A 16,660-nucleotide genomic window follows, 5' to 3' on the forward strand; every position below is an offset into this window, starting at 1 on the left:
AAGACAAGGGAGTTTCACAGTTGAAGTGTGACTGCTTGAAAGACCCCATCCCCTCTCCTTTCCACTAGTTCAAAGAAAATGTAAATTATTTCTGGTTATATAATTTGAGGGCACAAGTTTGAAGAGTAACATTTTAACAGATCAGTAATATACTTCAGGAGCTTTACTGGATCTGATTAACCAAAACTTCCAACTTCCATGTACTGTCTTTTCTCTAATACAGTAGAGTGTGTCTGATCTACTAAAAATCCTCAACTGTATATTTGCTCAAGTAAATGCCAAATCTGGATTTTGTCTGTGTAATTCACTTTTATCTTAGGTTTTTTATTTGTATTTTTTGCTTTTCTTTTTTTCTACTCTTGCGTCCGTTTTAATCACTTATTATTGCCGCTGTGACAAGTGAATTTACCTAAGAAGAATCATGAAGTCCTTATTTTATCTTATCTGAGCCTCACCATGCAGCCTACCATGCAGAGCGCTGAAAGTTCACATTAAGTACTTAAAATGAAATCTAAAATTAAAACGTAACCAGTTTTAAACCAGTTATTTGGAATAGTGTGCGGAGTGTTTTGAGTAACATTGAATGTTCAAAAACAAGTTCCTATGGTCTCACTTGACAGCTGGGTTGTAGTGTCTGATAACACATAACATCCTGAGGTCTCAACGTGGACTTTGAGTACATTCGCTAGCCAAGGCTAAATACTGAGAGGGTCAAAAATGAAGGGTAAAGAACATCTGACTGTACCTAAGGATAGCAAAAGTGATAGACTGAGGTTGTGCCAAATATGTTAAAGTTAGGGTGATTTCTTAGAGAATGGTACCACATGGGTGCCGTCTGCAGGTTATAAAAGAGAGTTATGTTGATGCTTTCTTTTGAGTTTCTTTTTACAGTTTGACTTTCAGACTTTCAGAACTCCCTGGGTTGTGTGCAATCTGTGATGGGCTTGTTTGGAATAAATCCTCCTTTATTCAAATAACACTTTCTCTGGCTCTTCACAGAAGAAGAATCCTCACATAAGCATGTGCTACCATTTTGGATCAATGTACACATTTACCATCACTGACCCAACTAGGACCTACATTGGATGCCCACCCAGATGGATTTAATGTTAGAAACCCAAGTGGGTCCCATATATACTAAACAATGTTGAGCCCATGTAAAATATATGCCCATGTTAACTTAACATGACCCATTTGGGGCCCACATAGACATGTTTTCCGGGTCTGACTTGCATTTTCCCCTGTGTGACCCATATAGTTTGACCAGGTAGGCCCCACCTGTGTCATCAGTAATAAAAATATATATTGATTACCTCACTTTGCCCCATATGGGGCACACAACAACAGCTTTTCTTTAAATGACTATGTTTGCCCATGTCTAACCAAGGTGGAAAACCCAAGTAGGCCCCATACAAAAAGCCCAGTTTGAGCCCATGCCCACATGGTACCCATCCAGCCCGAGCAAAAACCAGGTGGGGCCTATGTATATATAGGCCCCACCTGGTTTTTTTATATACATGTTGGCTGGGTAGGAATATATCATGTTCTATAAAATCATTTTAAAAAAATAAAGTTACATCAAAGAATCTCCAGAGGGGTCATGTCTTTTGCATCTTTGTTCATTTTAAGTTTGTATTGTATCTCACTTTGTTTTTCATAATCTAATTCTCAGTTTTGGTTGTATCCTCTTTTGTTAATTTTTTCCAATTAACTATAAACTATAAATAAACGGAGAAACTCCCTTTTAACAGGAAGAAACCTCCGGCAGAACCAGGCTCAGGGAGGGGCGGGGCCATCTGCTGCGACCGGTTGGGGTGAGAGAAGGAAAACAGGATGAAAGACATGCCGTGGAAGAGAGACAGAGGTTAATAACAGATATGATTCAATGCAGAGAGGTCTGTTAACACATAGGGAGTGAGAAAGGTGACTGGAAAGGAAAAACTCAATGCATCATGGGAATCCCCCGGCAGCCTATGTCTATTGCAGCATAACTAAGGGAGGATTCAGGGTCACCTGGTCCAGCCCTAACTATATGCTTTAGCAAAAAGGAAAGTTTGAAGCCTAATCTTGAAAGTAGAGATAGTGTCTGTCTCCCGAATCCAAACTGGAAGCTGGTTCCACAGAAGAGGGGCCTGAAAACTGAAGGCTTTGCCTCCCATTCTACTTTTAAATACTCTAGGAACAACAAGTAGGCCTGCAGTGTGAGAGCGAAGTGCTCTAATAGGGTGATATGGTACTACAAGGTCATTGAGATAAGATGGGGCCTGATTATTTAAGACCTTGTTTGTGAGGAGCAGGATTTTGAATTCAATTCTGGATTTAACAGGAAGCCAAAACAGGAGAAATCTGCTCTCTTTCTAGTCCCTGTCAGGACTCTTGCTGCAGCATTTTGGATTAGCTGAAGGCTTTTCAGGGAGTTTTTAGGACATCCTGATAATAATGAATTACAGTCGTCCAGCCTGGAAGTAATAAATGCATGAACTAGTTTTTCAGCGTCACTCTGAGACAGGATATTTCTAACTTTAGAGATGTTGCGCAAATGGAAGAAAGCAGTCTTACATATTTGTTTAATATGTGCGTTGAAGGACATGTCCTGGTCAAAAATGACTCCAAGGTTCCTCACAGTGTTACTGGAGGCCAAGGTAATGCCATCCAGAGTAAGAATCTGCTTAGATACCATATTTCTAAGCTTTTCAGGGCCGAGTACAATAACCTCAGTTTTATCTGAATTAAGAAGCAGAAAGTTAGCGGCCATCCAGGTCTTTATGTCTTTAAGACATTCCTGCAGTTTAACTTTTGAAAAGTATTCTCATTTAAGCTGATTTCGCAGCCCAGTGGTACTCGTTTCAGTCATTATGGTGTGACTTGACTGATTCTTATATAGCGCTTTTCTACTCTCCCGGAATACTCAAAGTGCTGTATACAACATTCACCCAATCACAAGCACTTTCTCTATACGTTATTTCTAACTACATTCACACTCCGATGGATGGATCGGAGAGCAACTTGGGGTTAGTATTTACCAATTAATTTTCCAGGAATCGAACCACCAACCTTCCGATCAGTCGGTGACCTGCTCTACCTCCTGCGCAAAAGCCGCCCTCATTACTTTTGCAGCAGCACAGCCACCCAAGCAAGCTCCTCACTAGTCTTGCCACCCAGGTTAGCCAGAGACTGAGGCCAAGACAGCAAACCCAGAGACTGAGTACCCTGAACAGTCCCAGCTCTGAGGGTGAGAGGAGCCTGGCCACATGCTGAACACCTGCCTCCACAGTCAGCTGTATGCCCACTCTGTGCTGCCTGAGAATACTGTGCAAACGTGAGAATCCTGGGCCCCATGCACGGGGCATCCTGTATAGCCTGGGATAGCTTCTCTCCATTTCTTTGCCCTCATGAGCAGCCCCAGATTTTGAGCCTTGTTAAGCCTCTGTAACAGGCCACTCCCCAGAACTGTTGTGCAGCCAGAGTTTCTGGCCCCCTTCACCCACTAAAGTTAATTTTAACTTTTCTTTGGAGCATCCGTTCCACATTAAATAAAGGTTCTTTTTTTAAAAAAAAAAATCACTCCGTCTGACAACTCTGCAGACAGAGTAAGTAAATCGATATTATTTATTACTAATGTTCATTAGGGGAACACAAAGACATGACCTACTCTCCCCACAGATGTTCTTTCAGAAATGGTGATATATTCTGGCTATATTCTGGAGAATTGATTGGACAGTAGATGTTGAGTTAATACTTGTGTTAATCTCTTATCTAGAACTTGACCTACTTGACCAGGTTAATCTCACAACATAATTTACTATGGTGATTTACCCTGGTAAGAAGGGATCCAACTTCATAGTACAGAGAATCCGGGTTAACCCTGAAGTTATCTGGATAACCCAAACCCCTGCTTGTCAGTACAGGCCTCAGTGACTGTATTTCATTCTAAAGTGATATGAAAAGTGAAGAGTAGGGTAAGTTTTTTTAACATGTTGACCAGTGACAGTCTCAATCCAGCATGCATGCCAAATGATGCAAATCTATTCTATCTCTACTTTTAAGATTAGGTTTAAAAAGCATATAGTTAGGGCTGGACCAGGTGACCCTGAATCCTCCCGTAGTTATGCTGCAATAGGCGTAGGCTGGCGGGGATTCCCATGATGCATTGAGTTTTTCCTTTCCAGTCACCTTTCTCACTCACTATGTGTTAACAGACCTCTCTGCATTGAATCATATCTGTTATTAACCTCTGTCTCTCTTCCACGGCATGTCTTTCATCCTGTTTTCCTTCTCTCACCCCAACCAATCACAGCAGATGGCCCCGCCCCTCCCTGAGCCTGGTTCTGCTGGAGGTTTCTACCTGTTAAAAGGGAGTTTTTCCTTCCCACTTTCGCCAAAGTGCTGCTCATAGGGGGTCATATGATTGTTGGGTTTTTCTCTGCATGTATTATTGTACGATCTAATGTACAATATAAAGCACCTTGAAGCAACTGTTGTTGTGATTTGGCGCTATATAAATAAAATTGAATTTAAAATTGAAGTGAATATTCACCGTGGCAACCCCTTTTGGAAATAAACAAGCTGCCAAAAGAAAACAATTCACAAGTACACAAGATGGGTGGCTTTGAGGCCATTTATGTATTACTGGTGCAGGATCTGAATCCTGAAATATTTCTGACAACAAGCATATTCAACTCAATTCAGTTTAATAATAGATAGAAAACCCCAGCAATCAGACCACCCTGTATGAGCAATCACTTAATGAACATGGGAAGGAAAAACTCCCTTTTTCCCTTGTTCCCTTTGTTTCCCCAGTTGTGTCCCTTTCTTTGTCCTGTCCCACTGTGCCCTGTAGTTTGTCTCGTTTTCCCGAGTCAGTCATGTCTCCATGTTTGTTTCCCTCTTTGTCTATGTCAAGCTGGTGTGTCATAGTCTCTGTCTGCTTTCCTGTTTATTGTAATAGTCTCTTGTCCTCTGAATTGTGTTCAGTTTTGGTTTCCATTATGTGATTAAGTGTATTCAGCTCAGCTGTTTCTCTCCGGGTGTCTTCACTTTGCCCTGTTCCTTTTTGTGTATTTAAACCCTTTGTTTGTTTGTATTCCTGTATTCCTCTGTGTTTCCTTTCCGTTCCCTTCACTTCCCTTGCTTGCTCTGCTCCGGTTCCAGCTTTGGTACTCTGTTATCTTCTGCAAGTAATCAGCAATAAAGTTAAAATCATTTCATGTCTCAACTTGTCCCGATTCCTGCATATTGGGTCCAAAACCTGACAGCAGCACAGCATTACACGACAATAGAGATGAATCCATTGCCAAATAGTCCATAAGAGGATTATTCATAACCTTCACTATTACGTCTATACTGTGATGAATACTGAAACCTGATTGAAACTCCTCAAATAAACCATTAATCAGCAGATTATCTGTCAGCTGTTTTATAATAACTCTTTCAAGATTTTTTAAATAAAATGAAGGTTGGACATTGGCCCATAATTAGCTCAGACAACCGGGTCAAGTGATGGATGTGGAGACAGAATTATTTATGAATAGTGAGACTTCTTTCATTCTTCATTTAATGGGGTCTAATATACATGCTGACAGTTCAGAGGAAGTAATTATTAAACTTAACACGTTTTTTCAATATTCTGTTGAAGGGCAGTGAATGTTTATAGATATTAGGCATTGCCGCATCTTTTTCTGTGTTATTTGTCAAGACTAATAAAGACAGTAAATTATAATTAATTCTAAAGCTAATGTAAACATAAACAAAATCATTGTTTAGTTATAGGCAATAAAAAGAAATATGGGTTTAATGTGGGCCAGAACAATCTCAAATGGCATTCCAGGATTTGAAGTTATTGACAAATGCTGAGATGTCAAGGTTAGGCTTTTGTAATGATACTAAGCAAGTTCTTTTTGTCATCTGCTGCACCCTTTAAATACATCCTTCATTTGCCTGTCATGTTTTCAAGCATTCATATTTGCATTTCAAACAGCTTAGCTAATATCACCAATGAACAACTTTGTTACAAGCTGTTTTCTCCAGTTTCCCAGTAGGTACAAGAAAAGTTGCTGGATCTAAAAAAATTTTAAAAAAAAACCCCAAACAAACCAGTGTTGTGATTGTGACTATGTCATAACTTGACTCTTCTGGATGGAGAAACATATTAAAATGTGAATGCAAGTGAGGAGAATGAAAGATTATTCTGCAAGGAAGGACTTCTCAGCAAATGATCTTTCACAAACCGGAGATTAAATACTAACATGTAATTTTCTTATTTGTGTTTTTTCACCAGTACACCCGATCTTGGTTTTCTCCACCTAATTCCACTGGGGGGTGACAAGATGTTATATTATTCATTACTCCGTTCCAGGTGTGAACTGGCAAATAGCTATTTGGTAACATTGACTGATTGCTACCCAGTTTAATTGTGCAGTAACCACACTGTATTATTCATAGTTTGGCACTTATACCTTGGTAATTACCAGCTGCTGGGACTCAGTGGGAATCCAGTGGTTGTGTCAGAAACAACTTGCTCAGTAAATTTACTTACACTTCATTAGGTGTATTGGTCTCAAACCAATTTTTTAAAAATGGTAATTGTTTTATGCTATATTGAAATCTTGCTGAAGAATTATTTTTGTGTCTGATTAAATGTTCCATAACAGGGTTTTTGTTTAAAGTTTCTTACTAACCACAGATTATAATTTTGTCTGTGAGGACAAACACAAATACGTTGCTGATGAAAATTTTATTTGACTTTAGTGCAATTCTACCTAAACTTTGAATGCAGAGTGTTCTTCAAATTCCTCTCAACACTACGTAGACCTTTCACAGAATGATTGTGTAACAGTGAAATTGTAGATTCTTATTGTTCATTTAAAATGAAATTGAAATTAAGTTAAAATTCCACAAATAATGGCTCTTTGTAGCACTTGTAAAATCATGTTGACAATTTTAAAATCCACATTCACAGATTTGTAAATGTTTCCATAACAAACTTGGAAACAAAAAGAACTTGTTTTTTACTAGGCAGTAAAGAAGGTGAAGAGGAGGAGTGATGGAGAATAGGATAAAGGAAACGTTAACGTCAGATTGGTATTTACTATTTGGAAAGCTTCAGTGCTGACAGCCAGCTGAGATTACTTCTATTCGATGAGTAATTCACAAACCCTACCAACAGTATTTTTATGTCTTTATCACACTATTGAGATTTGTGTATCTTAGAAAATTTAAATGCGGCGTAACTGCTTCTGCTTACTGACAGCTAATATGTGTACATGCAGAAGAGAAGACCCCTTTTTTTTTTACCATGTATGAAAACGACACCATACATTTGTATGATAGTCAAACTAAGGGGAACTGCAGTGATCGTGAAACGGGTTAGACAAGAAACTTGCCACTATATTGCATGTACCTTATTGGAGGTGATAGACCCCTCTAAAATATGACTTCCATAATATTGATATTTAATAATTTAATAGGATTGTGAAAATTTGTAAAAATAAAAGTACAGGAATCAATGTTTGTGGATCTTTATATATAGAACTGTAAAGTCTACATGGAGCTGAGGGGACAGGGATCAGCCTACCCTCTGCCTCTCCTGCTTCAGGGTTTAAATTCAGTGGACAACATGATTGTAATTCTTAGAATAAAGCACCGAATGAACATGCTGTGATATATGTGAGCTTGTGTATAAGTTAATACACAAAGGCTCGTGTGAAATACAGTGGTGGGATAATACCCACTCATCCTAGCAGACTACAGTGTCTTTGATTATTTGACATGACATGGACGGCTGAAAGTTGTAGTGATAAGTTTTTCATTACAGGCATGAACATCGTGGTAAGTTTGACATTTAATTATTTCTTTGAACTGTTCTTTTTCCTGAGTGGAATGATTGTATACCATAAATATGTAATTACTTTAAAATAAGAAGTAAGTGAACAAGTTTGAATTCAATTTGAAGTTTCTCTAGTTCAGAGGGTCAAAATCCTATAGAACGGCTTAAACATATCGACAAACACCCCACTAATATTTGATTATGTGTCCCATACCAAGTTGTGCCTCAACCAGATGCTTTTGGTAGCCATCAATCAGCTTCTGGCATAATTGTGGCTGGATATCTGACCAGACTTCTTGGCTGGTCAAATATCGAATCCCCTCATCTGGGACTCTCCTCAGCTCTTTCTGGGACAGTGGCGCGGCTGCCCCTCTGTTGGTCTTCCTTGGTCTCTTGTGTTCTGGGGGCCTCTGGATGTCTGGAGTTTTGATCTCCTCCATACCTGCTTCATGCCCTGGAGGACGGGGCAGTGGCCCCCCCACACCCTCTAGCACAGGGGTGCCCAATCCCAGTCCTCGAGAGCTACTATCCTGCAGCTTTTAGATGCATCCCTACTCCAACACAGCTGAATCAAATGGTTTGACCTCTTCAGCATGCCATCATGATTGGCAAAGGCCTGATAACAAGCCATTCATTTCATTCAGGTGTGTGGGAACAAGGATGCATCTAAAAGCTGCAGGACGGTAGCTCTCGAGGACCGGGATTGGGCACCCCTGCTCTAGCAGATCATTACATGAAGGAACCTTTTAAAAAAACAAGCGCGTCCATGCTCACAGGTGTACACACGGGTGCTCACACACACAAACTACACCCTTTTTGGCTCCTACCTCAAAGCACACTGTGTTCTGTTGATCTTATGTGCTGCACAATAATATTTAATATCTAGTATTTACTGTTACATTCCCATAGATCATCATGATGTTGTTTATTGTATTGCTCTTTTTTTCTTTCTTCTGCTTGTTTTCTCTTTTTTCTTTCCCAACAGGTGATCCAGGTGATTGATAGATGGATTTTTTGTCTGCTTATTTTGTTGTTTTTTGTTTTTTGCCCTTTATCCCCGTCCCTCTTCCCCGCTGTTTTTCTTTTCTTTCCCTCTTTCTTTCTCCCCTTTCTTTTCCCCAGTCAAATCTGTCCCGTATTTAACAAGTAAAAATAAAATAAAATAAACAATAAAAGGTGAATCGAATAGACCATTACGGCAAGGCTTTAGACAATAATTCTGATGCAAAAGAGCCAAACGGGACAGGCAAAAAAATAAAAAAATAAAAATAAATATCAAATACTGATAGAATTCATTTAAATTGGTTGATCGGGCTTTTAAGAATAGTCCACTAATTTTTATGGTTGAGTTCGGGACTCATAAGGTTCAGAACCTTAATGTAAGCCTGCTTTATCCATTCCAGAACCTGTTTGGTTTTTTTTCGGGGGGGGGGATCATTGTCCTGTTGGAACACCCAGCTGTTTCCAAGGTTCAACTTTCTAGCTGCTGATCTAAGGTGAGGTTAGAGACCTCCTTCTTCATCTTCGTTATTCTGTCTGCCATTTACTTTGTGCAATGTACCAGTAACACTGGCAGAAAAACTGCCTCAGAGCATATTACCATTAACATTGCACCAAAAATCGCACCTTTACTCCTCGTCATTGTGCCCAAATAGGTCAATCTTCATCTTTTCTGATCATAACGCTTTTCTCCGTTTGAGCAGCTGGAGCTTGATTCTTCCTTGGTGTGGCACCATCTCAGTCCATAGCCACATAAAACTTACTTCCCTGTGGACAGTGAAGCTGGTGTTCAAGCAGTTTCAAATCAGTGGCAAGCCTCGATGGTTCCTGGACATCCTAACCGATTTTCTCATTCTGAGGGCAACAGTTTTGTTTGGGGTCTTATTCCAGAACTTAGCATAGTGCATAAGTAACTTTTGTACACTTATTTGAAATACTTCATTGTCCACAGTAGAGACTTGAACCCATGAGACTAAGATTAAGAGTCGGTTGCTCTTCCAACTAAGCCAACCATTCAAACAGTTCAAGCAAATCATTTTAAACCCCAAATTACCATGACACTTGTGCTTATTATGAGTGTATGTCAACTTCTGGGCACAACTGTGACTGCGTATAATTCTGAAACTTTGACATGCATTTTATTTCCTGTTGATTAGGTAACTCGTTTATAGGTTGTTTGGTATAATGATAACTGTTGAATATTTCACAGTCAGTTTGAATGGCACACTGCTTAGATCTTCATAAAGTGCATTTTAGTTGCTGGGAATAAACTACCAGATTTCTAGAGACATTTCTTTATGTTAGCCACTCGTCACATAACAACTGAATGTTATAATACTAAAACAGGTCAATGTCACCAGTGTGAGTCTGACTGGATTCAGTAAATTGTATCGAAATGGAAATCTGTAGAAAACTCGTAAGTAGTACAAACATAAACACATGATAATGGATGTGTTTACGCATGTTTTCTCAACTCATACAAAAATGTACTCACTGCTTCTGCTACCATGTCTTTAGCACAGACTCTGCATGAATGAATTAATTTATGCTTTCATTTGCGCCCCCTCCAATCTGACATGGCCCCAGCTGTACTAACTAATTTGCATAACGTTAAAAAACACAATTATCTTTTACAGTCAACATCTTTGTTTCTTCTGTTATTGCTTGTTTCTAGGCAACCAGGATCTGAGGAGAACACAAAATGATGCAGTGTACTACAACATCTGTCTATGTTTTTATGGCTATGCCAGAGGATATTTGCACAGTATCCAAATGTTGTCCAAATTAGGAGGGTTTTTTTGTACTGTAATGAAAAGGCTACTAATACAATTCCTGTTAAGAACTAGACACACTTTTATCTCCATTAAAACCAAACAATAAAAAACATACAAAACCTGGTCTGTTGTGCAACATTCTTGTAGCCTGATCCATCCACTGCCTCAAGATAATAAACGTGAACACAAAAGTAGAGGCAAATCATCTGATTTCAGCCTGCAGAAACGTGATAAGAAGACTGCGTTCTAAAAGCAGCAAGAGTGATCAGCAACAAAAATGAGAAGGAGACAGAAAAGGGAAAAAGCACTTACCACTTAATCCAGCTAAAAGTAGGGTCAGGGTTTTAAAGGATGAGAAGAGAAGGAAAAAGGAACAGAGAAACATAAAGACACACAGCAAAGCCACCAACACTTTTACAAAGAGCCAAGCAACATGCAGCTAAACAGTACCCAAATGGACTAAAGGTAATAATTTTGTTGTTTAGAAAGCATAATGCTGTGAGGACAAAGACAGAACAAGACATGATGCAGCTAAGACCAAAAACCCCACAAAATAAAATCTGTTTCTCATCTCATCTCTCTCTCTCTCTCTCTCTCTTTGAATTTGAGTGATTAAAAAAAGAAACTTGACAGAGCCAGTATCAGTGCCAGAAAATCAAATCATGAAAAAAAAAAAGTGGACCGTGAAATCCTGTTTTTGACCAAGAATTTGTTAAAAACTTAAAGGCAAATACAAATATGAGAGCTGAAAACTTACAGAACTGAGATATAGGTGCATCGAGCTGTGGTGTTGTGCCTCCCCTTGCGTTGAGTTTCTGGACCTGGGTCGGAGGGACGGGCTTGTGGGACTGACCAGTGGCCCGGTACATTGCCTGCACCCATAGGATACGGTCTTGCTCGTCATCACTGGCAAAGATCACAGTATCACCCTCTTTTACTGCATTGAAAAATGTTCTGCCACCGTCGAGACCTGAAAAATAAACAAGGGAAGAACACTTGGTGTGGAAACCAGTTAACATTATAAGAAGATTACAAATATTTACCAGTAGCCCAATTAACCTAAACCCACTAACTGCATGTCTTTGGACTGTAGGGGGAGTACCTGGAGAGAAACTACATGCAAACACAGAAAGGCCACAGACAGATCCTGGATTTAAACCCAGGACTTTTTGTTAATCACCTCAATATCATGCTGCCCCAGATATTACTGTCATAATTTTAATTACTATTATTATTTTTTTCACAGATATGGGATAGACAAAGTATCTTTTTTCACTTCTGTTTTCTCCCTTTCTCTTCCCAACATAAACCAAAAGCAACAATTAGTTGGGTTGGTCTGACCTCTGTTCAGAATGAAGCTAGGTGGAGCAACACTATCTTCAATGTCATGCTGCTCTGTTGTATCTTAATTGCCCCTTAGGGATAAATAAAGTCTTTCTGATTCTGATTCTGAACACTTGGAATTATGTGAATTCTATTTGTTTTATGTGCAAATAAAACCATGATTTTCCTTTCATATCCACGGATAAATCCATCAATATTTCTGAGACTTATCTTTGGCTCCACAGACCTAAGTGAACACTGTTGGAGTTTTCAGTCATGCAGAGTTTGGATCTAATCAGGCAACGTGACCTTGGGACTATGGGTATGTCAGCCAATTTGGAAGTCAAACTGTGAAATTAGTCCTTGGACATTGCATGTTATCATCCACTGTGCCGCTGTGTGTGTTTGCAACGTTACCTGGCTGGGGGTCAGTATAGTCCACCGTGTAGCCCTCCAGCTGAAGGAGTTCTACAGGCTCGGCCTTCTTCTCTCTGTAGCTGCACATGGCAAAGGTGTACTGACTTACCTACACCAGTCACAATGAGAGGAAATATTCAGTTATCAGAACATGCTAAGAGTTGAACACAGGAAATCCAAATCCTCCTCAAGTGTCAATTAATGTACAGTAGACTCCTGTCAACAAAGGAATATTTCTTCACATGACCACATAACATATAATGAGTGGTGGAGACTGGCCAATATAAAGGTCTGGAATTTTCCTTTTAGATGGTTTTATTCCCACTGTATATACAGATACAGCCACTTAAAATGGCTGTCTCATCCCTGACGGTGAATGGTGGATGCTTAACGGATTCCCGACCAATTACCCACCGGTTGTTGGGCAGCCGTAATGATATCCCCTGCCTGTCACGTGGATGATGCAACCACGAGTGGTAGTGCCCCTGAGCAGCATTTAGAAATGTGGTAGAAAAGTGGTAATGTCTTGCGGCTCCACTAGGGGGAGCAATGTGAAGGCGCATTCATTTACAGGGTGTGAATTAGGCTACTTTTGGTGATAGTACATTAAGTAAAACTAAAAATTTGGCATGATGTTAAAAATACAGAAATTGTTACGACTAAGCTGTTAATAAGAGATTAACATAAATGTGGACATTAGCGCAATCCGGTTGTTCAGTGATGACGTGACGAATCCTACTTCCGGGCCTAAAGTAGTCTGCGTTTAATATGGCTTTTGTGTTGTGAACATGTTTAATGTTTTGTATTTTCTTCTATTTGATCTCAAAAAGCTCCTAAAACAGTCAGTGATCACTGTTGACCTCCCTCGGCTTTTATTACCGCTAATCATTTATTTAAGCTCAGTTTTTAAAACCTTAGGATGTAACTACAGCCCAGCCCATGCAGCAGTATATGAATGACTAACCTCGTATTGTGGATGGATTATCTCAGTTGTTCTCCTGGCTGAAGTTTGGTCCATCATGCCATGCAATTACATTTGTTCCTGACCACCGAGAACACTCACGTTAACTTTTATCGAGTGGAAAAAAAGTTAGCTTGTTTATATTATGCTAACATAGCTGTGTCGCTAGCGGTCACGTAGCACATCATTATATAGCAGCTAGCCCAACTTCAGTAACCCTACAAACGTCACTGCTGTTTAGTTTTCTGTCTTCATTTATGCTGGAAGTGATAACAGAGCTGTACGTTTTAATTTGTTTCCAAAACCCCGCAGTCAGGACATGCTATATTGTATTTAGATAGAAGCTAGCGAGCTAACTTCCTGCTAACTTCTAACTCCGTTAAATGTCATAAATTCCATTTTCATGGATGCCTGGATGTTAAACTCAATTGTTACACCTGGTAGAGCAGAACGCTGATCATTTTATTAAAGATGAAAGACTTTAGACAGTTTTTCAACTCTCAGTAATGCCATAGTGATCGTTTGATATATGGACCTGCAGCGGAGTTTAGGCCCAGACACGGCTAGTGACGTCAGACTGAACAATCGGATAGCTATTTAAGACACAAACTCCTACCCTTGTGTGTGCGTGCCCTTGTCATTTCACCTTGTTAAAGGTGGGTGGGTGGATAAAACCATCCGTGACGCTCTGAGATCCCGCACCACTGCCTACAACACGGGACTCACGACGGGGGACATGGACCCGTACAAAGCTGCGTCATATAACGTGCGGAGGGCGGTGAAAGAGGCGAAGCAGCGCTACGGGAGGAAACTAGAGTCACAACTCCAACAGAGTGACTCTAGGAGCCTGTGGCGGGGACTAAGGACAATAACGGACTATAAAGCACCAACAACCGGTATGACGAACGCGGCCGTGACTCTGGCAGACGAGCTGAACACTTTCTATGCTCGCTTCGAGGCTGCAGCTAAGGACTCCAACGATGCTAGTGCGAGCGGCGCTAACGGCTGCAGACAGGAAGATACTGCCAGCACCGGAAACGTGCTCGTCATCTCCGAGCATGAAGTAAGGAGAGCCTTCAAGAGAGTGAACACCAGGAAAGCAGCAGGACCAGACGGCATCCCAGGTCGTATCCTCAGAGACTGCGCATACCAGCTAGCTCCTGTGTTCACTGAGATATTCAACATCTCTTTATCTCAGTCGGTGATCCCCACATGCTTCAAAGAGTGCATCATTGTTCCTGTCCCGAAGAAACCCCACCCTGCTTCTCTCAATGACTACCGCCCTGTAGCCCTCACCTCAGTAGTGATGAAGTGCTTTGAACGCCTGGTCAGAGACTTCATCATTTCTTCACTACCAGACACACTGGACCCACTACAGTTCGCTTACCATCCAAATCGTTCCACAGACGATGCCATCTCTCATCTCCTCCACACATCACTCACTCACTTGGACACTAGAAGGGGGAATTATGTTAAAATGCTCTTCATAGACTACAGCTCTGCATTTAACACCATAATTCCCTCCACACTCACCACCAAGCTGGAGCATCTGGGACTCAGCTCATCTATGTGTCAGTGGATCTCCAACTTCCTAACTGGCAGACCACAGGCAGTAAGGATGGGCGGACATGTCTCAGCCTCCACCACTCTCAGCACTGGAGCCCCCCAGGGGTGTGTTCTGAGCCCCCTGCTGTACTCTTTGTACACATATGACTGTGTGGCCACTACCAGCTCCACCACCATCATCAAGTTTGCTGACGACACCGTCGTGGTGGGCCTGATCTCTGATAACAACGAGACGGCCTACCTGAAGGAGATTAGGAATCTGGAGAACTGGTGCCAGAGGAACAACCTCCTTCTAAACGTCAGTAAGACAAAGGAGCTGATAGTGGACTTCAGCACTAAGCAGGAGAGGAACTACCAGACCCCCGTCATCAACGAGTGCCCAGTGGAGAGAGTGGACAGCTTCAAATACCTCGGAGTTCACATCACGCAGGACCTGTCATGGTCCTGTCACATCAACACCGTGGTGAAAAAGGCCCGTCAGCGTCTCTACCACCTCAGACGCTTGAGAGACTTCCAACTGCCCTCCAAGGTGCTCAGGAACTTTTACTCGTGCACCATAGAGAGCATCCTGACGGGAAACATCTTAACCTGGTTCGGGAACAGCACCATGCAGGACAGACGAGCTCTACAGAGGGTTGTGCGGTCAGCTGAGCGCACCATCCGCTCCGAGCTCACTGACCTGCACTCAATCTACAGCAGGCGGTGCTGGACCAAGGCCAGGAAGATCGTGAAGGACCTCAGCCATCCCAACAACAGACTGTTCTCTCTGTTGAGGTCAGGAAAGCGATTCCGCTCCCTGAAGACCAACACAGAGAGACTGAGGAGGAGCTTCTTCCCGCAGGCGATACGGTCTCTCAATCACACCACCACACAGTACTGACCCACACATATAGTTCTTACACACACACTGGACTTTCTGGACATTGTTTTCACTTCATCACTTAAATCACTTTAAGCATATTTGCACTGCACAAGACATAATGTGGATTGCACAACACTGGACATTATATTCTTCATTTCCAGTTAATACTTGTACAGCTGCTGTTATTGTGTATTTATTTATTTATATTTCTTCATACATTCTTATATAGTTCTATACTGTGTATTTTGTTGTACAGTTATTTTATTTTCAACTTTAATTTATATATTTTTTCTTATTCTCTCCCAGTTAAATCTACCCTTCATTCTAATTTGTGTTGTACAGTTATTTCATTTTTAACCTTAATTTATATTTTATTCCTTCCTAGTTAAATTTACCCTTTTTAATTTTTCATATTTATTTCCTATCTTATTCATAGCCTTTTCCTTTTTTGTTCTCTTTAGGTCACGAGCAGTTGTCCAAGCATTTCACTACATATCGTACTGTGTATGACTGTGTACGTGACAAATAAAAATTTGAATTTGAATTTGAAATGTTATGTGATCCATTTCTACCTCATGTAGCTAAAATGAGTATTACTAGCATCATTATTATTTTTTTACTGTGTTATACTAATGTTATAGTATGCATTTACACCAAGAAATGGATAGTGCATTAGTAAGACTATTAAAAAAGTAAAATGGGCTGTTTGTTTAACCTAACACATTTGTGCTGTAATATGTAGTGTAATATGACACTGACTAGACAGTGTAATGCTAATAGTGCTTTACACTTTGCAGTCAATAAAAGGCCAGTGCTAACCCATAAATCAGTGTATGAGTCTGGTTAAAGATAGTGGCTGTGGTTTTGTCATTGTTTCCTGTGCTGCAAACACGAACTGTAGTGACACCCTGTTGCTTGCTGTAGCTGGCCTG

The 16,660-nt window shown here is 40.6% G+C and overlaps 1 protein-coding gene across 6 annotated transcripts in view; it reads right to left on the reverse strand.

Moving 5' to 3' along the window:
* Positions 1 to 16,660, reverse strand: part of LOC147329784 (calcium-dependent secretion activator 1-like) — a 352,004-nt gene that overhangs the window by 167,382 nt on the left and 167,962 nt on the right. For all 6 annotated transcript variants that reach the window (XR_015129022.1, XM_086291119.1, XM_086291117.1 and 3 more), the window contains exons 10-11: positions 12,340 to 12,448; positions 11,357 to 11,569 (exon numbers count right to left, since the gene is read on the reverse strand). Coding sequence is in view for 5 of the 6 variants with exons in the window: in XM_086291119.1 (XP_086147245.1) it covers positions 11,357 to 11,569; positions 12,340 to 12,448 (322 nt within the window). In the remaining variant the exon portion in view is untranslated. The remainder of the gene's footprint in view (positions 1 to 11,356; positions 11,570 to 12,339; positions 12,449 to 16,660) is intronic.

The sequence above is a fragment of the Aulonocara sp. 'chitande type north' Nkhata Bay genome, linkage group LG5 (assembly GCF_057382095.1).
Source record: "Aulonocara sp. 'chitande type north' Nkhata Bay isolate Kocher_YH1m ecotype deep benthic linkage group LG5, A_spYH_male_GT1.1, whole genome shotgun sequence".
Taxonomy (NCBI): domain Eukaryota; kingdom Metazoa; phylum Chordata; class Actinopteri; order Cichliformes; family Cichlidae; genus Aulonocara; species Aulonocara sp. 'chitande type north' Nkhata Bay.